This window comes from Choloepus didactylus, chromosome 4 (assembly GCF_015220235.1).
Source record: "Choloepus didactylus isolate mChoDid1 chromosome 4, mChoDid1.pri, whole genome shotgun sequence".
In the NCBI taxonomy this organism is placed as follows: domain Eukaryota; kingdom Metazoa; phylum Chordata; class Mammalia; order Pilosa; family Megalonychidae; genus Choloepus; species Choloepus didactylus.
In genome coordinates, this window is record NC_051310.1 from 135,958,452 (window position 1) to 135,983,467 (window position 25,016).

Sequence of the window (25,016 nt, forward strand, 5' to 3'; positions counted from 1 at the left end):
GAAAATTCTTTGTTGTGGTAGGTTGACCTGTGCATGGTAGGGTGGATGTTTTCCCAGCCTCCCCAGCCTTTACTCCACTAGATGCCAGTAGTACCATCCAGTTGTGACGGCCAATAATGTGTCCAAACAGTTGTTCCCTGGGAGGCAAAATTGCTCCCCCTTATCACTGAAAGCCACTGTTTTAAAAAATTCCCTGTAAACCTGGAGCAAATATGACACTGAAGCCAAGCACTCAATCAAAGTCAAGGCCTTTCAGAAACAAGTTCTTTAGAAATTTTGTACACAAGAAGTTTATTTTTTTTTTACCATGTAATAATGTTAAGGAGTTTTCAGATTTACAAAAGTGTGACAACCAAAAAACATCTTATTAAAAATTCATGTACCTTTCATATGTAATTTTAGTAACACAAACAGTTCACCCACAGTACTCCAAGAAATACAGCTTTTCTCCCCCCAATACACGTTACATACCAAATCACATTTATAGCACACTGCATCACATAACTTTTAAGAAAGCAACTAGAAGCAAGATTTGCATGATTTTTTTTTTATGTGGTAATGTTTATTATTTCAAATTTCAGCTCAGGCAGAGCCCATGAAGAATTTCCTATTCAATTCCACTAAATCCTGAAAGACAAATACTAGTTTTCATTATCAGGATACAGTGTACCAAAATGAAACTTTTATATTTGCTGTTAAAGATCTTGGTGACTTAAATGCAGAGTGAGAAAACTCTGAGTACATAAATGAAATGTCATTGCCATCAAAAACCTGCAGGACCAGGATGGTTATGGGCACGGACCAGCTTTAGGCACAGATGGAGTGGTTGTAGAGTCCACAGCAGTTAGCCAGGGCCCTGGTACTGTCCTCTTTGTCTTCCCAAGGACCAGAAAAAGAAGGAGGGCTGGTGCCATTCAAAGAAGTACTGAAATGAAAAGCCGGAGGGATAGAGAGTGGGTCAGATAAATACAGTCCAACAACACTGTGTCAACAAGTTGTACCAAATATTTGGGAGAGAGGGGAGGACCTATAAATGGAATTATCAGCAATGGCCAAATAAATAGGACCCAATGAAGTTTATTTTCTCATTCATGCCCACAATAATACTAGCAAGAAATCTTATACAGTGTGTTCTGCTCCTGTGCCCAATTCTTAACCACAGTCCTTTTGGGAACTTCGTTTCCCAGACATCACTGAGGTGAGGTTATAATGTTTCACAATGTGATTTAACATTGCATCTATTGTAAAAAATGAGGTGGTATCCCGAGGCCACTTTCTTCTAGAGAAAGGAAAACAGCTCAGGCATAATTAGAAAAAATTAATTGGACAAAAACTCTTTCAGATTCTAGAAGCTAATGATCCTTAGGATGGGACCTTAGGCAAAAAGTCAGTTGCAGCTTTGAAGACAGAAATGAAAAAGAATATTTTATTAATTTTTGAGTGAAGTTCAGTGATATAAAGATATAAACAAAAGTTTTCAGTTCATTCATTTACTCTAGATTATTGTTATATTGTTATCCGCTGAACTGCTACAAGAATATAAGAACTAAACTATGGCAGACCAACAATCTATCCATCTTACAATTTGTCTCTCTAATAGTACATCGAAGAATTATTTTTTGGAGGACACTGGCTGCCTCCTCTGATAATTACCTCCAAACACAGGGGTTAATATAGCCTAGTAACCTGTTAAGCAGCTAGCACTCAAATATCTATCTGTACAGTGAATGGATCACCTGCATAATGATGACTTCCAAATCTATCTCCAGTTCTGATTTTTTACTTGAACCCAGATCCCAGTTGGCTTCTGAGCAGCTTCACATGGTTGTCTCACAGGTACCTCTAAGTCAACATATCCAGAACTGAATTAAGCCATAATCACCCCCACTTACTCCCATTCTCTTCCTCTCAGCCCCTTAGATCCACAGCCCCTTAGATCCACTTGCCCAAGTCAGAGAGGAGAGAGTCACTTGAGACTCCTTTCTCTCCTCACCCTGCCCCTCCCTCCTATCTAGCCAATGACCAATCCGATTTGATTCTACTTGGTCCAGTGTATCTCCATTCTCACAAGCATGTAGTATCAGCCCTTGTCGTCTCTTCCTTGGAGTATTACAGCAGTGTTTTTATTGGTCTCCCTGCCATCCAAATGATCTTTGGGAAGAGCGTATCTGATCATGCCAGTGTACAGATCTCTCCAGGCCAAAACCTAAATTCCTTAGCATTTAATACAAAGCCTTGTATCTTCCATATCTTTCAGCCTTATCTTCCAGAAATCTCTTCACTCATCCTCATCACCCCCAACACACACACATATCACCCCCAATACATAGAACACACTGTTTACTTTGGCAGCACCAAATATTGTAGTTCCTCAGCTCCTTCCTTTTGTGTGTCCTAGAACTAGTTCTTTTAGCTTCATGATACAGTCTCTTCTTTCAATAGTCCAGAATTTTGTCAGCAAATTCATTTACATACTATCTGAACCCATCTGGATTTTATCAGTTCAACTTTATCCCCTTCAAGTCTTCAATATTCCTGTCTGACGAAGCGCACAAATTCTTAGGTCTTTGCCTACAACCCATCTATATTATAAACACTATAAATATAATAATTTCTAATTAGGGAAATCCCCTTCCTTACTTCTCCCCCTGCCCTTCTCCTTCTCAGTACTCCATCAATATATTTAAAGCCTGTCACCTGTCCACTCTAGAGCTAATAATGAAGATGTCCTTAATAGAAGAACACAGCTCCAGGCCATCACAGATGCCCATCTCCCTCTCATACACTCTCTCTGGCACCCCCAATCCAGAAGATCCCCGAGTGGAGGGTGCAGTGCTGCCTCTCGAGGAGGCAGCGAGGATCCTGGTGCTCACCTCTGGAAGAGCTGTTTGCAGCACACATAGGTCTCATAGCTGCTACTGGTGAAATTTGTGTTCAGGAAGGAGAGACAGTCTGTTTCAGCTCCCATGGGGACATAGAGGATTCCTGGAGAAAGGAGAGAGAGATACTAAGGGCAGGATTTTACACAGTCTTCGTTCGGGTGTAGATTGGAAAGACTGTAGGTGAGCTGCCTTGTCTGTGCATCTGTGGGGTGGGTGGTTAAATCAGTGTTCTGATGGAGATCCTGGCATGATCTAGGGAAGTGATTCTTGCCAAGGGGCCAAGCTGAGACTCCTACCTGCCATGCAGGCACTGATAAGGGACACACAAGCCCCTGTGAAGAGGGCACTGACCACAGTCTTGGACAATTCACTCTTCCGTTGGGGTATCATCGATGCTGCAGACAAGACAGAAGAACTTGATCTCTTCCCCACCAGGCAGTGAGGATAAATCACAAGCTCCCATTTAGAAGAATGCAGAGGAACCAAACACAGCAGGTGAATAGCATCCTTACCACCCACTCTCAGAGGCCAGAAGTGTGTATGTACATTAGTCCTGAAGGTTCACTGACTCAGAACAAGAATTGTGTGTCTGCCCCTAAGCAGATCAGGCAATTTTAGTGCTTCCATGAATATTCCCAAGCTGTATCTGGATCAAGCAAGGTTCTGAGTTGTTCCATACTGGTGCACATACCTGGGTGTTTGCCAAGTGACACCTGTACCATTAAGTCTGAGCCAGAATTAGGTGGACTGTTTTGATATTTTGAGGCAAAGGGATAAGGAGGGCAACTTTCACCTCCGCCTTAGACATAAAATGCAAAGCCTATGATTAGAGGGCAATCTCATAATCAGAATACAATACAGACAACTGTATAGCGGAAGGGAGAAAAAAACTGAAAGGAAATTATTTCACCTTTAAATTGTTCGATCAGTTACCAAATAAATGAATTTAATGTTTCTACCTGGTGATATAATTGTCATAAAAAATGGACCCATGTAGTTGTATTTCTTCCTGTAGTCCATTTCTTCCAAGATCCGTCTCTAACTTGGATCTCCTAACTCTTGGAATCTGCTAGTCATTTCCCCCTGTCTCTGCCCTCAAGGACAGTTCCACTTTCTTCTTATTTCCTTCAACCATCACCTACACTCAGCAATATCTGCAGCAGCCTAAGTATATCTATGTCGGCTTCAAATACTCACCCCTCCACACTTGATTACTTGCAGCTTTTAACTCAATGCTTCACACCATTTGCTGTTACTATCATCTGCCTCATGTGTCTGCTGCTTTTATTTGTCTTTTGAGTCCTTGTGCAGCCCCTGCTTCTGTGAAGACAACTAGTGTGCTGCCTGATTTCAGAAAGTACCTTCACTACTGACTAAAAAACAAAATATTTTTACTTACATATGCACCATGCCCAATTAAGTGGCAAAATAGAATTAATATCATAATATTTTCTCCCACACAGGGAAAATAAAAATAAAATTCATTGTCTGGGTCTCCGATTTTCAGGTGCTTCCTCTGCAAAGTGGAGCACAGGGAACAGGAAAGCTGCTGGCTTCACAGCCTGGCACAGGTCCTACATGCCCAGGAGCCCAGCTAAGGGAGAAGGAGCTTGCCTAGATTCTGGGGAAAGGGAAGGACCATGAAACAACACCACTTATTGGAAAGGCTAAAGGAAAAAGGTAACTGAAGTTGAGATTGTAAACCCAGCCTGGGCTCCATGCATAGCAAGATAATGTGATTGCCTTAGCTCCTAATTAACTGAGAGGGCCTGTTTCACATCAATTCCCCTATCTGGTCTCAACTTGTACTAAAGCAGCAGGACTGGCCACCACAGAAGTTGGATTCTGGCTGGCTTATTGCAGAGCTGGGAAAATGAATTAACTCACTCAAGCCTCCCAGTGTGATTCCTATGGAACTAAGATTGGAAAATCCACAGAGTGAAAATGTTGTAATGATTTCAGCTCTCTCCTAGGGGGAAAAAAAAAAAAAAAAAAAAAAAACCCAGTCGCACATGTGCAGTATTTGAATCATGATAGAAGTTCAGAGTACTCAGAACCCCCAATCTTTTCCACATTACCTAAAGAATGTGGAAGGGATGCTCAGAAAATAGCTGCTCCCTGAGTTGTTAAAGGGATAATGATGTAGAACCCACCAAGGGGGACTTTTTTCCCAAGGCTGTTCTTGTTGGAGCCTAAGAACAAGAAGACCCAGGAATAAGGATGATTGAGAGGGAAGAGCTAGGCAGACAGAAGGCGAGAGAAAGAGATCAACTTCGAGTAATTTGAACTTATAAATGAAGAAGGGGTCCTTAGACCATCAAAAAATACTGTCTGCCCCAGACTGCCCCAACTGTGAAGACCCAACATTACATTAGAGAGAGAAGCTGGTCGGAGGGTTGGGGAGAAATAGCAGCCAGACTTCAAGGTAGCTCAGGTACTGGAAACACAGGCTGCTAAGCACAATATTGTGCTTATTTTGTGGGTGGGCCTGGGGCACTGGAAGGAGATCTGTGGGTCTGCAACAAACTTGTGGGTAACACTTTCTGTCTGCCCAGTGATAGCCATGGCTGAGACCTCATGCTACTTATACTTTTCTGGATTGCCACTTACAGAAATCCACTGTTTCTCACTGCCAAGCCACTCTTCCACTCCAGAGAGACGGCTGTCCTTGTATTTAGAGAGTCGCTGATAGGCCACAAACTCATTTATGAAGAACTTGATCCCCACCATTTCAGCCACCATTGGACAGTCTGCCCATTCCACACCCATCATGAAGACCATGGGCCTTAGAAGATAGGAGCAGATGACCTCAATGAAAAGGAAGAACAAATAACAAAGGTCAGGAACCAGGACCTTCTCTGGAGCCTTGGCTCAGTCTCCTCCACCCTTCTCTTATTCATTCTTTCTCACCTTACTGTGGGTGAGGAGAACATGCCCAGTTCAAGGATTACTTAACCACATCCCAGAGGGGCAGCCCAACAAATGTAATAATTTACCTGGAAACTGAGGCCCTGTATGTCTACCATGTCCCCTAGCCAGGAGAGGGTGGCATTGAGGAAGGCCAGCACAGCCAAAAAGGCAATCAGATTGGCGGCTATGTTAGTCACAAGACCAATGGCATCTGCGGCTCCATTGCTGGCAGCTTCCAGGACATTCTTCTCCTTCCTGTGGTTATCGGGAGTAAGGGGAAGAAGATGATGTCAGCCCCTCAGAAAAGAGAAATTCCACTGATCCCAAAAGGGTACAAGGCTAGTTTGAGAGGGGATGGGGATATTTCAGTGACCCTATTAATGGAAATTACTCTGAAGCAGTTTCAGAAATAATTGTTGTGAAATCACACTGAGTCCAAGGACAAAGGGTAATGGCATGCGGAAACTAGAGGCAGGTAGAAGGGTTAAGCAAAAGAAGAAAATCAACGTGGTCATCTAGAGGCAGAGCTAGGCAAGAGGGGATATGGAATCATCTTACACCCCCTTGGGGAGACTTGAAGCCTCCACCACTGCAGCACCACTCTTTGCTGCATCTGGCTTCACCTCCCAAATTAAATGTCTCATTGGACTCACCCATGAGGCAGTTTTACTCCCTCCTCACTCTTGAACTTGGACTCTTCCACTTCTGGATATACCAGCTTTGACAAGGCAAGAGAACAAGGGGCACCCATCACCGAGGCAGAAATCAAGGATGCCGGGTCAATCTGAAAGGCCAGATTTAGGGCTCAGTCTCTCTGCCAAAGCCAGAACTCAGCTCACCCAGGAGAGATCAAGCAGACCGTGCCTACCCCAAAGGATATAAAGGCTCCCATCACAGTGCCTGAAATGGTGGCAAACCCACCAGTCATCACTGTATGCAGTTCAGAGAGTGTCATGTCTGCAAGGTATGGACGGATGAGCAGAGGTGCCTCTGTCTGTAAACAAGGAGAAGCCAGTCAGATTCCAAGAGGGTGTGACTGCCCGCCCTGGAGTGCCCACCCCACCCCCCGGGACTGGGCCCACTAGACCCTCATCTCTCCAGCATGAGTGTTCTAGTGAGACACAGCCCCACTTAGTGAGCTCCAGTCTCTGCTCTCAGGCCCCCCGGCATCTGCTGCATTCCCTCTGACCTCATCTATCCTGGCTGGCATTGTTCTCACCTATTTTCATACGTGCGTGTCTTATCTATTTACGTTTTAAAATGTTATAGGAGAGAAATGGTATATTTCTTTTGTATGCTCTCAATGTCTAAAACAACTTACTGAATAAACTTAGGGAGTACAGTGCACCTACTGAGTACATATTAGATGCTTAAAAAGGACTCATTAAATGAATTGCAAATAGATGATCTAACCCCCATTGATGAAAGATTCCAAAGAAATAATGTTTGCAAAAATGGTAGGAGATTGTGAAGGCCCAGCCATGTAAACTATATCTAGTATTGACCTGAGATAATTTTATTTATCATTTGAGTGCCAGTTATGTGCATAGTGTTCTACATACCAGGAATATTAATATGAGTAAGGCAAAATTCTTGCTCTTAGGCCCTTACAGTCTAATAGAGGAAACTAAGATATAATGGATGATTTCCACAAAATACAGTGAGTTCTATGGTAGAGGTATCCAGAAGTACTCTGAGAACATTTCAGAAGCAGGTAATCGGCCTAGGGCCTTGGGAGAGAAAGACCTCCATACTAAATCCTTGTCAGTTTGACAGCCATGGTTCCTAACATTGAGTTGATGGGTCAATAGCATATATTAGGTACCTACTCCATACAAACAAATGTACCAAACAAGTGTTATGGGGAAGACACTGGGTGTTAGCCCTGAGCGAGGCAAGCTATTGCCTCCTTAGAGATCCTGGAAAACAAGAGTTACAGGGAGTCACAGGGAGAAACCAGATATAGATCAAGCACTCTTCCTAGTCCCTGAAGATATGGACATGGACATTCTCATAAAGTCCTGGGTAAGAAGTTGGATCAGAGACTAAGGATGTCCAGATTAAGTATGCCCAGGTAATTATTATCAGGCATGAGAGTGAAAGCAAAGAGCCGAGTCTCCTTTGAGCTTCTGAGTTTTCTTTCATCAGCCCTTGGCTGCTTGTAGAGTCTTCATTTATTTGACTTTTTAGAAGGAAAGCATGCCTTTCTTGATCTGTTTTCTGCCAAATTCTCAGTTCCCCAGAGGAAAAAAAAGGACCAGAAGGTCTCTGGGTGCTTACCATACCCACAAAGATATTTCCTGCCACAGACAAGGTCTCTGTAGCAGTGGTGCCCATGGCAACTTGCAAAAAACAGGCGATCTAAAGGAATACAGAGTTATAAATCATTAACATTAGGAGGAATCTTGGAGAGTGTTGAGCAAAACCCCTCCTCTGTTTTACTGATAAGGAAAATAAGGCCTAGAGAAGTAGAATTATAAAGCCTATGGCCACAATACAAGTTACCAACAGAGCCTGGACCAGAATTCAGGATTCTTTCACTTCTAAAATACATGGATTAAAACTCAGTATGAAAGGATAGTCTAGACCATTTTTTTCTCTGCTCTGCATGTCAGTATATCTAGAATTGAGCCTGAGCGTTTGACATCAGGCATTCCTGGAAGAGTTTGCCTTTTCACATTGGTTCTTACCCTCACACTCTAGATCCTACATATGCACATTTTCCCAAAATAAGTATCATCTTCATGCCTCTTGACAGACCACAAGATGAAGGCCCATATTCTGACTTGTGTAGGAGAATGACTCACCTTCTGGATTACCCACTGCACAAGGCCCAGGTAGTAGAGAATGGACATCGTGCAGCCAAAGAAAATGATGATTGGTAAGGACTGTAGGGAGATTGATGAGGCCACTGGTGAGACATTACATTGTATATGCTCAAGTATACCATAAGTGGACTCTGTGTCAGGCATCTGATAGAATTAGCATCCTAAGAGCATCTGATACAGTGTAGATGCTCAATGGATATTTAAATGCATACTAGTTTAGGAATAAATTTAGGATGTATTGAATATCTTTATCCCATCAGTACTAAGCCAAAGAGATGTTATCTGAGCCTTCCTCCCCCATCCCCATTTCAGTTAATTTCAGGATGCTAACAGTCAAAGGGTAAGTGATGCTGTTTGCTCTGCTGATGGGATTAAATCCTCTTCTTATGGTTAAACTATTATGAACACACATATTTATCCTCTGCTTTACCCCCTCAGTTGACCCTCATTCCTGCCCATAAAGCAAATATGACCTGAAAAGCAAAGACATCCTTGACTAGCGTATCCCCAAAGACAAAACTGGAGCCAGCCAGAGTGTAGTCCAGGAAAATCTGGAGGAAAAAAGAGAACAAGAGTGAAACCAGGAAGGACACAGGGGAAGATGGGGTCAGTTTCATCCATGATTAGTCCCTACTGCTGCTACTGAGGTGTCTCACTTTGACAATGTGGGGGAGGGCTGTGTCCCATGAGCTGCTCACTGAATGACAGAAGGACTTAGCAGCTCAGTTCTCTTTACTCACTTTCTTTTCTTTACTCATATTCTAAGTTGTACCCCAGTATATTCTCTCCTTTCTTACCACTGTCATTAAAAAAGACCCAGTCTGATCTCCTTTCCTTAGGGTTCTAAAAGAGATAAACTCTCATATTCAGTTTCTTGTACCTGAACTTGCTTTCCCAGCCATTGAAATGCAGTAAATCCAGGTTTGGTTCTGATGACCAAGATCCCAAAGACAAACTGAAGACCAAGGCCCCAAAGCGTTGCCCTCCAGGACACCTGGGATCAAAAAGAAAATTATTCCAATGTTAGTTATAACCCTACTTGTCCATTACCTGGTTGGAGTTTTAAACATGAGTGCTTCATCAACTATTCACATGTATTTTGGCTGGAACCAACCTAGGAAGTTAACAGTAAATCTGGGGTAAGATGGAGTAGTGAGCAAGGGGCATGTAGAGGGAAAAGGCAGCAGCATGTAAAAGGCTGTTTCATAAACCAATACTTTAACATTACTACGTGTGATGCAAACTGATATTCTCTGTTGTACTCTATTTTCTTTCTTTCCTTCTTTATTTTCTTCTTACATTCTTTCTTTAATGCTGGCCTAGACCCATTAGATTGATATCAAGACTCACTAACGGTTCTATCCTACAGTTTGAAAATAACTAGTCTAGAGCCTCTGAGATATTTTAAACTTTTCTTAGGGGAAAAATTTTTGAAGGAAGAAAATTCCAGAGGTTGTTAAGAACTTAGATCTATGCCTTTGCAATAAATACTTGACATGTATACTTTGGAAATAGTACTTGGCCCTTAGCTAGGTGTCACTGCACCCAACCCGCGTAACCAAAACTCACTGCATGGTGGTTTTTAGAGCAGGCAAAGAGGATGATGATGAACATGCAGATTCCTGCAAAGGAGATCAGTTGCTTTGGCCTTTGGGCTGTGTCTAGAGCCAGCCACAGGATAAGGCCAACCAAGGAGGCTCCTCCGAGGACCCTGAAGAAGAAATGCCAGAGACCATGTCATTGAGTCAGTGAATAAATCACAAGTAATTAACTTTACCTCTAAAAAATAGAAGTTCATGCCAAAGTTAACTGGAATAACTTAATAGTTTGCTGTAACATTAGACACAGAGACATATCTTGGGAATCATTCATCTGGTAGCTCCCTACCTAGCACCTCTCTCCGTCCAACTCTCTTACTCACAAAAGAAAGTTGAAAGATTCCAATATGAGGACGTAAATCACAGTTTGTGATTTTCCTTGAGTTTCCATATCAGTAATGTGATATAAAGACCCAATCTTCAAGATTGTCCCAATGAATAACCAAAATATTAAAAATGGAAGGAGGAAAAGTAAACATTGGTCTCCCATGAATCTTTCCTACCCAATTAGTTTTCCAACTACATCCCAAAGTGCAAAAATAGAAGCCCAGCCACAGATCAACTACTTATGGTCCCTTAATGTACCAAACACTTTTGATCAATACACAAACTGGTTCCCTCGAATCTGAGTGTTGGAGTCCTTTTAGTTCAAGGGAAAAGAGTTAGAAGGGAGATGGCAAAACAGAAAGAGCCTGTTGTCCATTGAGATGCCTTAGGTGCAACAACAACAAAAGGCATCATGTGTCAGTGCTGAATTTCAAAACTGTTCTCACGGTGAATGCATCTCACTACAAGTGAATAAAAAATGACTTCCAGGATCCAGCTTGTTAATGAATAAAGTCCTTTTATCTCTGTCACCCCACTCAGGATCAAATGAACCAATGATCTGAAATTTTTCTGGTGTTCTGGTGTGGTTTCCCCAACCAGGATGTTGCTGTTGCATACACCCTTAACACCTGTTTTCTGAGCATCTGTTGGAGAATGAGCAGAAAAGAGGAACTTTTATAGAGTCTAAAAGTTATTCTGTCACCTCTGGCCTATGATCAAAAGACATGTGCATTCCATAGTTAGTTAGAAGATCTGTGGCTGCTGTGGAATCCAGTTCAGTATAAACTGAATAGTAACTTTGCTCCTTAAATCTCTGAGGAATTATAAAATACACCCTTAGGTGTGGGAATTCTAGAGGCCAAGAGAAAAACAGCATAAAAGTATCAGGGATTTCAGAGACACACACAGGACCACCAAATCAATTTGACAGCTTAATGCAGCTGCCAGCCTCTTTGTTCTGATTACTTCATTGAAGAGTATGTTTTTTTCTCATTTCTGATATGGCCCTTGCAATAAACAGACTGAACCTCTTCTCTGACACTTAATCCCTCCCTCAGCAATGTTGAGACGTAAGGCTTCGAGAAACTGGACTGAAGAAGCCCAGAAGGCAGAGGTCCATTGATATTTTCTCTCTCTGCCTTAGTTCTGAAAAGTATGGGTGAGGGCCTGAGAGACAGCTCAGGAAATGCTGAAAGAGGAAAAGGGAAGTGGGCTGGGGTTTGGGACCAGTTGTGGGGCCGGGGATGTTGAGATTCTTATCTTACTCACCATTTCATCCAAAGCTTCAGGCAGGAGTTCTGAAAAGGCTTCAGACATCTTGTTAATTTTTTACTAAATAATCTTTTCAGTAAGCGATGAGCCAGGACAACAAGCACCAAACAGGTAAGGACGAACAAGGCCAGTGCCCTCTGGAAATCCAAAATGCAAGCTGCCAGGAAGTAGGCAGCATAAGCTAAAAAGAGAGAGTGAAGCATGACAATCAGCAAGGCAGAGCTTCCAAGGGTCTTGAACCACGGGACATAAAGCAAGAGGAACCCTCCGGAGACCTTGCCTCCCAGCCCTCATTGTCAGACTGTGCTGCAGGCCCTAAGGTCTGGATAGATTCTAACTGTTCTCTTCTTGAGAACTCCCAAAGGGAATCCTACTTACTTTGGTGATTGCATATATTCGCCTGTCCCTAATGAAATGCGACTCCCTTCTATTTTATCTTTAATCAGCATTTACCATTAGACTCTTCAAAAGTCAGTCCCTTTTCTCCAAACTTTATAACTCCAGTCATTTCACCCTTCCTCTTGAGCAAAGCTGCATCCAAAATGTGGTAAACAAAACTCCTACCAAGGAAGCAGAGCCATATGATCCTCACCCCATCACTCGCACCCCAAAATATAATTTTTGGTCTCATCATCCCAGCTGCCTCTAATATTGACTTTAAGGTCCCATATTCACTAACAGTATATTTTAAACAGAAGTTTGCTGTCTTCAAAAAAAATATTTTATACCACTGATCTTATTAGGAAACTAGCAAACTGTAACTGACAACACAGGCTTCTCTTATAATGACAAGAACCATGACCCTACATCAAATCAAGACACTAATAAAGAGATAAGTCTGTATCTCTGAAATATATGTCTATCAAATAGTACGGGTTTGAAAAAGTGTTTATTCTGAGAGTTTACTTATTCCTGGAAGTGCAACTCAATACAGTATTGTCTTCAAGTAACTAAGATCCATGCAGTAAATAGCCCTTTAAGTTAGTTTGTAAAGAAAATGTCTCTCCCCCGGTAATCATCTTAACAAAAGGCAGAATTTCTAAAATGAATGTGTTTCTCACTTCCCTGCATTCTCAGTATCTCACCAAGACACAACAGGCCCAACAGGATCCTCTTGAACCAGACAGCATGTGTTCTGCAGAAACTTCTTGCCTTGATGAAAGGCTGTTGGATACTCCTGATGAGAACCCAAAAATTAAGATACAAAAATTATTCTATCTGATCTGTATCAAATCCCAGAACTTAGACTACCTGGCCCAAGGCAGAATTTGCTCTTAGTCAGCAAGGAAAACTACCCAGCCAGGGGAAGTTAGGTGCTGTTCTGGTGATGCTAAAAGGCCAGACCACACCAAAGGGCAGTATATCAGAGTGATCCTACCCAGCCGGGACTAGAAATATCCTTGGTAATCTCCTACCCCTGAAACAGTAAGAGACTCCTGCGACCTACTTCTTCCTCAGTTCCCAAGGGGCAGGGAGTCACTCAGCTTCATTATTCAGAAAGGAGTCTATTCTTCTGAGAGGCAGCTCTGAGCATTCTTCCCTAAAAACTACAGGAACCTATAATCTTGAAGAGTCAGTGACATGTGCATTGACAGATAGGAAGGAAAACATCACCCCCTCAGGAATCTCTTGTTAGACAGGCCTGAGAGAAGGTGCACAGGTAGGGCGATGAAGTTTGTTTTAACAAACTTATATCATGCTGTCTGTGTGCTGAGCTCTTTCTAAGAACTTTGTAATTGTTATCTCATTGGCTCCTCCTAAGAAGCCCTGCAGTGTTTACTATCATCTTTCCCATTTTACAGATGTGGACACCGAGGAACAGAGAAGTTAAGAGACTGTAAGGAGCAGAGCCAGGATGTAAATTCAGGCCGTCTGGCTCCAGAATCTGAGCTGTTAACCTCTCTCCCTATGCTGTATCTTACCTAAATCCCAGGCTTACTTGCTCTGCCACTCCTAAGTATCCTGGGCACACTGTAGCCATACTAATTTCCAAACTCTTAGAAGCTCCTAGTCTGACCATCATGCTGAGGCAGGCCAGCCTCCCTGGGAAAGCCGGGAAAGCCACTAACTCCAAATGCCCTGGGGTCTTGGCCCACAGATTCCCATGCTCTTTCTCCCTTGCTGGGCCTCCCATCTAGCATGCTTCCTTTGCCTCAAACAGCCTTCCTTTGCTCCTGCCTCATCTCCCCTTTCTGCAGGGAGCTGACAGTTCCCTGTGTTAGCTGAGCAGAATGTATATCATCCCATATTGGTAATCTCAAAAAGGAGAAAATCTTTATCGCCATTGTCCAAGACTGCCTTAACTTCCTTTTACTTTGACTAAACTTTAGACAGACTTCCCTCGGACTCTAGGTCCCTGATCACCCCCTCATCCTGGCCCTTCCACTATCCAGGTGCCTGAGAGCCTCCTAACTAGGTAGTTCCTTATCACCCTCTTCCTCCCTCCCGGTCCCTACAGACTCCAGGTAGCCTAATTAATGGAAAGAAAAATATTTTGAACCGAGTGGTCCTACATGCAAACTCAGTAAATCACTCACTGCTCCTAGTGATCAAACCCCCTGTCATTCTCCAGAGCTTTTTCACCAGCCCACTTCAGGCCTTAAAAAAGCTTGCTGTCCTTTTTATCAATGGATTGAATTCAGACTTGGTTTCTGTTCTCTCCTCCCCTGCTATAGCAGCCCCTGAATAAAGTCATCCTTGTCTGTTTGACATTGACCAGTGCAATTTTTTCTTTGACACCATCTGACTGAATTAGTAAAAGAGTATATCTTAGCATCTCAGGAACTCTACTATCTTTCCAGGCTTCATAAAGAAAGTGGAGGGTAACAAGGATTCCTTTACAGGTGTTAAGGACATCATTATCTTTGGAAGATCATTCACAAAGCGTATCAGGAAACTTATTTCATTCAATCATAGGCTTCCCTCATTTGCCAGATATCTCTGGTCTACTCCTCCAGATCCACTCCCCATCTTGCTTTGTGCTCTGGGAGTCTGACCCATCTGCACTACCTCAGTGGACTCCCATGTTCCCTGGATTACCTGTTGGGTTCTGCCAGTGAGACCCTGCAAGAGATGAGGGTACAGGAAGACTAAGGTCAGTGTACTGAGGAGGTCTTCTGGGTTCTCTTGTATCTGGTCCCTTTGGAATAGTAACCATTTCGCTGCTTTTGGCCTCGGATTTTTGCACTGTCCTTTCTTGTGCCTCTGCTACATCCTGAACATGTCTTTGTAAGTAGTGTCTCTTTGTAAACAAACCTCCCTCTAATTATCCCTATGTAAGTATGCCATCTGATGACTGTTGGGACCAAACTGATATACTAGGTGAAGCTGGTTTAAAATTATACCCAGACAAATGCCAGTTCAGTAAGGCATCCAGCAAAATAAGAGAGGGTATGCACTTCTTCAAGAGTAAACATAAAACCACATGCCAAGAAAAGATTTCTGCCATCACCTTCTGACCACATCCCATCTGGGAAATAAAGTTCAGTGGGTACTACAGGAAATCAATTAAGAGCACTTTATTTCTTCAAAACCCATTAACAACCTGATCCCAGAATATCAGGTTGAAAAAGGGCCTCTGGTGAAAGAAAGGGAGGAAGGGAGGAAAGCCATAAGGTGTATTCCAAAGGAAGAAGAGAAAACAACCTTTCTCCCCCTTTTAAACCATTTGAGAATCAGTGCACAGAGGCAAGTGGGCCAGTGGTTCTGGTATCCTGCTTGGCCCAGCTCCTGCTACTACTGACATAATAGTACAGTCTGGGGGTTAGTAACTGTGTTACATCAGGAAGCCAAGAAGAAATCTGTCTGATAGGTGGTGAAACTCAGTACCTTGCCCAAAACTTGCTGGGAAATTCTCCAGGTATGTATATGGGAGGCTTTCTAGGTACAGACCAACAATAACCCACTCACTCAAGTGCTTACTACCTGCAGCTTTCAAACGGCAAGAGAGAATAGGGTGATGGTGGTAGGGAGTGTTAGCTGAACATACTTTGGGGGGCACTATAGGGCAGGCCTGTTCATGCATTTTCTCAGTGGCCTTATCCACAAGATATAGAAACTCACAACTGAGGAAGGCAGAGTTACAGAAACTCCCAAGGTCTGGGGAACTTTCATTTAGGAGTGTGAAGTGTAGGACAGCCTTCGGAGAATGCATCTCTAGGGGCTAACATTGTGGCCCCTAGATCACAATTTAAAGGACTAAAGACTAAAAGATAGGAAATGGATCAACCCAGAATCAAATGTGGCATGGGTAAAGGGCAGGGGTCTCCCCACAGAAGTAATCAGAATCTTTTCAAGGGGGCAAAGATTTTACTTTGATGATGGCAATAAAAAGAACTAGTCAGTGGCTACTGTACAGGGTACTATATTGCCAGATGCAAAGTTATGCATACAACTGGATTGGAACTAGATGGGCAGGGAGAGCTGGGTGGTACTACATAGGGACTAGAGAACAATTACCAGAAATATTGGAGAATGGTCACTGAGTCTGAGAAGCAAAAAGCTTGTTATTAAGCCAAGGTGGATATAGAAATAAGAGGTGGAAAACCAGAGAAGGCAAGAAAAGGGCCTGTCAGATAGAAACCAGCAGCAGTATATCAGGGGCAAAGGTTCTGTGCAACTGGGGATCACCAGTTCTGAGAGCTGTCAGCCAGGTAGAGTGAGAAGGGAACCTAAACCAGAACACAGCCAGGTGCTTCATTGCTGAATTGCGAATGGTGTGCTGTCATGGAAAAGAACTCTCCTTCCTCACAGAACCCAGATCTCTGCTTGATGTGCCTATTTCAGACAACAGCAAACGTCAGATCCTCTTCACACTAACAGTGGAGACACAATGCAAAAACTCCACGGCAAGAAGGCCCTGCATGGTAGCAAAAATGTCTCCATGTTACTAGTAAGTGGCCAGTGCTCATCACGGGCTGCCCATACTGATATGGTTTGCCCCTGTTTACACATTATTTTAATTATTTCAGTAAGAATTTAAGGACTGAGGAACAAGACTTCAGTCGATAAGAGCAGTTTCAGGCCTAATGAAAAAAATTGGCAATAGTTCTAGCAAGGATGGGTTGCCTAAAATTCTTCACTTCGCACTTGTATTGATAGGCAACATAGTCAGGCTCTGGGCATCCTTCCAGACCTTCCTGTTGGTAATTTGTATGGCTTACACCCACCAACCTCTCAGGCCATCCCCACCCTTCACTGCCCAGCTTCTACACTCAACCACCATCTTCCCTGAAAGTCAGAAGAGTCGCTTTTAAAGGGCAGGCAGAAGAGACTGTGGATTTAAGAGAAGCAGTTTGAAAGCTAGTAGGAGAAGCCAAAAATAGGAGTGATCTTCAAAAAGTAGAGGCCAATGATATTCAGTGATGTAGCAAATGAGGTAGCATGATGAATGGGAAGGTGCTAGATTAGGCAATGAAGAGTTGACTGGTTCTTTTTGAGAAGGCTATTTACAGGTTTGGGTGAAAGCTGAATTTCAGAGGATTAAGGAGTAATTGTGAACATATACACCCTACTTTTTCAAAAACTTTTCCTGTGAAGAAAAGAAGAACCAGATAATGTTTATCAGGCATCGTCTACCAGGCAGTGCAAGTTACAGTCAGAGCAATTAGGCAAGAAAAAGAAATAAAAGACATTCAAATTGGAAAGGAAGAAGTAAAGCTATCTCTCATTGTAGATGACATTTTCTATATATAGAAAGTCACAAGGAATCCACTGGAAACCTACTAGAACTAATAAACTAATTTGGCAAAGTTATGAGGTACAAGATCAAGAGACCAAAAAAAAACAGTTTTGTTTTTATACACCAGCAATGAGTAATCCTAGAAGAAAATCAAGAGAACTCTCTATTTACAATAGCATTTAAAAGAACAAAATACCTAGGCATAAATTTAACTGAGGAGGAGAAGCCTTCTAAACTGAAACTACAAAATATTGCTAGAAGAAATTAAGGAAAACCTAAATAAATGGCAAGACTCTCATGTTCATGGATTGGAAGACTTAATATTGTTAAGATGGCAGTACTATCAAAGTGATCTAATAATTCAATGCAATCTCTATCAAAACTTCAGAAGCCTTTTTTTTTTTTTTTTTGCAGAAATGGAAAGCCAATCCTAAAATTCATTTGGGATCCCGAATAGCCAAATCAATCTTGAAAAAGAAGAACAAAGTTGAAGGACTCACATTTTCAAATTTCAAAATTTACTACAAAGTTGCAGTAAGCAAAACAGTGTTGTACTGGCCAAAGGATAGACATATAGATCAATGGAATAAAATTGAGTCTAGAAATAAACCCATATGATTTTCAACATGAATACCAAGACCATTCAGTGGGGAAAGAATAGTCTCTTCAATAAGTGATGCTTAGAAAACTGGATTTCCACATGCTAAGGAGTGCAGTTGAACTCATACTTCACACCATATGCAAAAATTAACTCAAATAGATTATTGACCTAAATATAATAGTTAAACACATAAAATTCATAGAGGAAAACCTTCATGGCCTTAGATTTAATAATGATTTCTTGGATACAACAATAAAAGCAACAAAAGGAAAAATAAATTGAACATCAAAATTAAAAACCTTTTTGCATCAAAGGACAGTATCAAGAAAGTGAAAAAACAGCCTGCAGAATGGGAGAAAATGGTTGCAATAATACATCTAATAAGGATTTAATATCTAGAATATATAAAATATTCTTATAACTCAATAACAAAAAGAAAAACTACCCAATAAAAAATGGGCAAAGGACTTGAATAGACATTTCTCCAAAGAAAATATACAAATGACCAATATGCACATGAAAGAATGTTCAATATCATTAGTTATTAGGGAAATGCAAATCAAAACCACAATGAGCTACAATTTCACACTCACAAGGATGGCTATTATTTAAAAGAAAAGTTTAGATGTGGAGAAATTGGAACCCTCGTGCATTGTTAATGTGAATGTAAAATGTGCAGCCACTGTGGAAATGTTTGGCAGTTCCTCATAAAGTTAAACATAGAATTACTAAATGACCTTGCAACTCCGCTCATGAGTAAATACCCAAAGGACCTGAAAACAGGGACTCAGATACTTCTACATCAATGTTATTTGCAGTGTCATTCACAATAGCCAAAGGTGAAAACAACCTAAGTGTCCATCAACAGATGAATGGATAAACAAAATGTGATATATACTTATGATGAAATATTAGTCAGTAATAAAAAGGAATGAAGTTTTGACACACGGATGCACTTTGAAGACATTGTGCTGAGTGAAATAAACTAGACATTAAAGGAAAGATTTTGGTAATAGACTGTGGTGATGGTAACATATTATGATTGTGATTAATTCCACAGAGTTGTATGCTTGGTAGTGGTTGAAATGGGAAATTTTATGTTGTATATATGTTATCACAATTAAAAGACAGACTAAAGAAACATAATAATCATAGACAATACATGCTCCGGGACTGGATCTAATAATGGAGGAGAAAATGCCCAAAAAGACATTGGGACAATTGTAAAAAATTGGAGAATGGTCTGTAAGCTCTGTATCAATGTTAAATTTCTTGAACTTGATAGCTGTAGTTAAGGTGGTTCCATAAGTGAATACCCTTGTTCTTAGGAAGTGTATCTGGACGTATTGTGTTCAAGGAGCATGATGTATGCTCTCTAATGTTAAGAAAATGCATAGATGATAGATGGAATATTATTTAGTTGCAAAAAGGAATGAAGTTCTGATACATGCTACAACTTGGATGTATCTTAAAAACATTATTCTGAGTGAAATAAGCCAGACTCAAAAGGACAAGTGTTGTATGATTCCATTCATATGAAACACCTAAAATAAGCAAACACACAAAGACAGAGTAGGTTATAGGTTATCAGGTGCCATGGGGGGTGGGGAAGGGGGAATATTGCTTAATGGGTTCAGAGTTTCTGTTTGGAATAATGACAAAATTTTAGTAATGGTTAGTGGTGATAATAGCACAACATTGTAAATGTAATTAGTGCCAATGAATTGAACGATTAAAAATGCCTAAAACAGCAAATTTATGTTATAGCTGTACATTGATATGTAAGCACAATAAAAAATAAAAATAATAATAAAGTACAAACTACAATACATACAAAGAGTATGGAAAAATCTCCCAAACAAAATATTGAGTAAAAGAAGCCAAACACAAGAGAGTACATATGATTTATTTCCATCTATATAAAGTTCAAAAACAGGTAAAATTTACCTATGATGCCAAAAGTCAAGGCAGTGATTACCCTTAGGGAGGTTGTGACTGAAAAGCAACATGAAACAGTTCTCTGGTGCTGGTAATGTTCTGGTTCTTAATCTCAGGGAATATGAGCGTTTTCACTTTGTGAAAATTCATTGAGGGGCACACTTTGGATATGTTTATTTTTCTGTATGTATGCTAGCAGTAAGTACCTGAAACTATCAAACTACAACCCAGAACCCATGACTCTTGAAGACGATTGTATAACAATGCAGCTTATGAGGGGTGAGAATCTGATTGGGAAAGCCATGTGACCACACTCCCTTTTGTCCAGTGTGTGGATGGATGAGTAGAAAAACGGGGCAAACAAGCAAACAACAACAACAGGAAAAGACACCCAGTGTTCTTTTTTACTTTAATTGTTCTTTTTCACTTTTTTTATTCTTATTACTTTTGTGTGTGTGGTAATGAAAATGTTCAAAAATTAATTTTGGTGATGAATGCACAACTATATGATGGTACTGTGAACAATTGAATGTACACTTTGTATGACTGCATGGTGTGTGAATATATTTCAATAAAATTGAATTTAAAAAAAGTGCATTGAAAGGAAAAACTGGTGCCAATTAAATCATGACATGTTATCAATTATAAGACATATCCCAATTTCACTGATAAAAATGTGAAAAAATGATGTCTTAGAACCAATGAAATATGGAAATATGGTTTGTTAAGACAAATAAATTATTTAATAAAATTGCTTAACTTTAATGGCAGATACAGAGAAGACAAGAATAAACAGGAAGTTGTACCATTCTCCTGACTGGGAAGACCAAAAATATTAAAGATGACAATACTTTGTATTTTAATGCATACTGTCAACTGAAAGAACAATTTCAGTCCCCACAGGAATATTTTTGGAATTTAGTAACTTGATAAGACAAATTATTGGAAAGAATAAACCAACAAGAATGCCAAGCAATATTTTTTTTAAAGGGAAAACTAATGCAAATACTTGGCCCACCAAGGCTGTACTGGTAGTAGTTGTATAGGATGGGTTGGCAGAGGGTGGGGAGCTTTGGATACAAGAAATCTATATCGGTACTATTTCAGTAATTCTGGAAAAAGGAAATGAGTTTCCAAATCCAGATTTTGCTGTAGTTGACGAAGAAAATCTAATCTCTCACAGACAGGTAGTAAACCAAATAGGGACAGATATGTAGTAGCTTCACTAGAATTTAAAGAAATGCAAGTTATAACATTAAGGTATGATTTTATATCTATATAACCACTTAAATATTTTCCTATGAGAAAGTATAAAGTTGAGATTTGGTGGTGGAGGGGTGGATCAGAATCAGACACAATTATCTAGCAGAGCGGTTTAAGATGCTAACAACAATCTGGCAAAATATATACCAAGATCCTTTCAGGCAAGTACTAATATACTTGTTGTGCAGGGTGAAAACTGAGGCCCATCGAGGACATGTAATTTGTGTAATATCTGGCAAGTGATAAGAGACCATGGTGCCCGCTACCAGCTTTTACTGGCTTGTGACAGCCACCACTTATTTAATTACATTAAAAAGAGAGGTACTAAATATTTAAACTCATCACTTTCTAATTATTTGACTATTATTTAAGGTCTTAAGGTTGTTTTCATCTTTTGTGTATATATAGATATGTTGGAAATCTTATATAATGGTGTGTTATTGTGCATCTCTTCCCAGCTCCTCCTTCAGAGACATCCCATTGATAACTTGAAATCAGTCACATTGGGAGTATATACGCTCAGGGCAAAGGCTGCAAATCAAGGCTTGGTTTTTGTTTTTTTTTTTTACTAGACCAAGGATTAGCAAGCTATGGTTCAAGGACCAGGTCCATCCTACCGTCTGCTTTTATAAATAAAGTTTTATCAAGATAACAGCCATGCTGCTCATGTATTTAGTATCATCCGGGCTGCTTTCCCACTAAAATGGCAGAGCTGAATAGCTGCGACACAGACTGCATGGCCCACAGAGATTAAGATACCTTACTGTCTTGTCTTACTCATTAAGGTAAGCAACAATATCAACACTCATGGCAAAAATGTACTTGGAAAACCAAATCTTAAACATTTACCAGCACACACCACTGGATGGAGTTCAGATGTAGACCCACCCAAGCAATTAGATTCTCAAATTCACATTTTACCCCTTCCTCCATTTGTTTTAACCATTACACTCCTAAGCAAAGAATGAAATATAAGTAAGCAAGAAAAATTTACAAGAAGTTACCATCAATTCTTAAAAATGAGATATATAAAGTAAGTGGAAAAAAGAAACTACAAAATATTAATGTGTTTAATTGCTTATAACTGTGTTTTATATACATACATAAATATATATATATGTAGAAGTGAATTTATAGAGAAGAAAATGGAATTTTAGCTCATTCTATGAAGTCACTGAAATAATTCTTAAAAATAAGGAGAAGGAAACAAACTTAAAATGGCCTTTTCTTTCAGAGCTCCTCTGGGTCGGATTCATACCCTTTTTAGAAAAGAGCCAATATCTTCTTCTAAGCTTCTCAATGTGTGATTTGTGCATTCTTTATTAAATACCCAGATCCTTTTCCAAATCATGGAACATTGCCTTGCATCTGAACTATTTTACCCCAAAGATTTTCTTAGACATTACTTTGGGACCATATTCATGATCAAATTCAAAGATAGTTCTCACTCCTCTTTCCTTCTGTTATACATAACACTGGGGACTGTACCTGCATTCTTGAGACCTCCTTCTCTTTGACTTCCAAGACTGTGCTTTTTTACTTTCCCTATTATTTCTAATAGGTTCTTCTCTGTCTTTTTCCCCTGATTTCCCTCTCTCCTCACCCCCAAATATGAGTATTTAGGAAGAGCTTTTTTCTTTCAACAATAGGGGTAAATTCATTTCTAAGCCTCAATTTTCTAATCTGAACAGAGGGATTAAAAATAGCCCCTTCCTTTTGTGGAAATTAAATAAATTAATTACATAAAGTACTACACAATAGTAAGTACTCAACAAATGTTAGCCATGATTATTATCACTGTTGTTGTTAATTTTGTCAGTCCAGCCAACACTCCTAACTCTAAACCCCCATTTTTATGGCACAGGTTTATGTAAAAATTAATTACATAAAATTAAATATTTGCATATGGTAAGGGGAGGCGACTGTGAGTCTTATCACCACAATGAGACCACAAGACCCCTGAAGATGGGGCAGGTTTGACATCTGCTGAGTCCCAGGACCACACTTATCCCGCCCTCAGCCCCCAGATGCAGACTGAACTGGATTCCAGGACACCAGTACCTCTTGTGAGTGGGAGAGTCCAGCCCAGCCCAGAGGCTGTGTTCTTGCCCTTCAGTCTTGGTTGCCTCAAGATTTAGCCCTTCTTCCTGTAAAAAGAGAGCGAGTTGGGGTCAGTCACAGAGGCCTGCCAGAGGTGATGGGACTGATAGCAGCAACTGTCCTGCACAAGCTGTGCAGAAATAAGCTGGCGAGTTACCTTGAGCTGCAGCCCCGGGTTCTCCATGCCGGTCTCCACAGTGGACAAAGCAATGGCCCTTCCTCCATTTGTTTTATCCATCACCCGTGCTCATCAACCGAGAAAACATATCCAGGGTCAAAGGCTGAAAGGGGAGTCATTCTATAATGTGGGGCCGGGGAGAATTTTTAGGGCAAGTATTCCATAGGAAGTACAAAGCTAAAAGATTTTAGGGGTTAGTTGATTTCTATAAGATCAAGAATTGGGAAGATTGGATGTATACTTTTAAAATAATGAAATACAGAATTCTGTTCTCCTATTATGAATAGCTAAGGAAGGGGCAATAAGATAGGAAAAGAGAAATGAAGGGCAAGGGTGTTTGATATGAACTGGTGGTCCACCCAAGACCCAGGATCTGGGCTAAAAAGAACCCTGAACAACCCTGCAAAGGAAGGATCAGAGGCATCTCTTCCTTTTAGCCTGAATAATTACAAGGATACCCCTCTTAGCTGGCCTAAATGAAAAGGAAACAGAAAGGGAGGCAGAGAGCTAGAAAGATCCCAGACCCTACAATACTGCTGAGAACATAGAATACCGAGGCTTAGAGAGGATAAATAATTTGCCTTAAATTTCCTGACTATAATGTAGCATATGCTTTGTTTTAAGGCATCTAAGAGAAATGTACATCAGTTAATTAAGGAACCCTACATTTAGTATAATCAGTATGAATGTTAATTATCTCAAATAAAGAAAGTTTTAAAGCAAAATGAGGAAACTAAAGCAAACATTTGAGCTTCACGATAAGCAAACCTAACACACAAACATTCAAATTCATAGTATAGGTTCATTCTGAGGTGTTTCTTTACTTTGCAGAAAATTCAAGCATAAAATATATCTTTACAACATACAACTTTTGTTGTATAAAATAGGGTCTTCCTCTGTAGGTACAGAATTCCCTGAATTTAATCTAAACATTATCAATCAAGAAATTTGGCAGATCAGGCTCCTGCCCTCCCCCTTCACCCTTGCTCACCTCTTGCTTCCTTCAGGCTCCTCCGCAAAAGACAAAAAAAAAAAAAAAAAAACCCAAACAACTCAGATCCAAGACACCTGACTCCTAAGGGGTGGCTCTATTATCTCATTGGCTAGCCTTTACATCCATCATCTGTCCTTTGTGGGCTCTTCCCTTGACAGCATGAGGAGGAGATAATTTTTTTTTAGCTATATTTTTAAAGCCTTTGCAGAGCCTAAGCATATCTATGGAGATACTGTTCTCATGCTCAACTCCTAACAGGCCATCAAGAGAAGGAATGCCCAGCAATGACTAGGCATAGGGGGTGGGGAGAGTGGAAAAGAAAAGACAGAGGTCCCTGCACTCAGAAAACTTATAATCATTTTGGGAACATGATTCAATGCCAATTAACATAAGGAATTCACTTATTAATTCATTCAGCAACTATTTATTGAGAACCCACTATTAC

The 25,016-nt window shown here is 40.6% G+C and overlaps 1 protein-coding gene across 1 annotated transcript; it reads right to left on the reverse strand.

Moving 5' to 3' along the window:
* Nucleotides 1-388: 388 nt before the first annotated feature.
* On the reverse strand, nt 389-23,583 carry SLC28A2 (solute carrier family 28 member 2). The gene is made up of 17 exons (XM_037835098.1): nt 23,557-23,583; nt 23,361-23,446; nt 12,903-12,994; nt 11,815-11,998; nt 10,190-10,331; nt 9,501-9,614; nt 9,094-9,171; nt 8,600-8,680; nt 8,073-8,153; nt 6,661-6,786; nt 6,446-6,576; nt 5,879-6,047; nt 5,493-5,690; nt 4,770-4,851; nt 3,179-3,277; nt 2,874-2,985; nt 389-925 (listed from the first exon to the last, which is right to left on the reverse strand). The coding sequence occupies exons 1-17, from the start codon at nt 23,581-23,583 to the stop codon at nt 808-810; spliced, it is 1,920 nt and encodes a 639-aa protein (XP_037691026.1). The 3' UTR covers nt 389-807.
* Nucleotides 23,584-25,016: the final 1,433 nt, after the last annotated feature.

Coding starts and splice junctions, on each gene's coding strand:
- SLC28A2 (XM_037835098.1), bottom strand. CDS start 23,583: ATGGAGAACCCGGGGCTGCAGCTCAAG. Junction 23,447..23,556: donor ACCCGGGGCTGCAGCTCAAG/GTAACTCGCCAG, acceptor CTCTTTTTACAG/GAAGAAGGGCTAAATCTTGA. Junction 3,278..4,769: donor AATCACACTGGGAGGCTTGA/GTGAGTTAATTC, acceptor TCTTGTCTGCAG/CATCGATGATACCCCAACGG.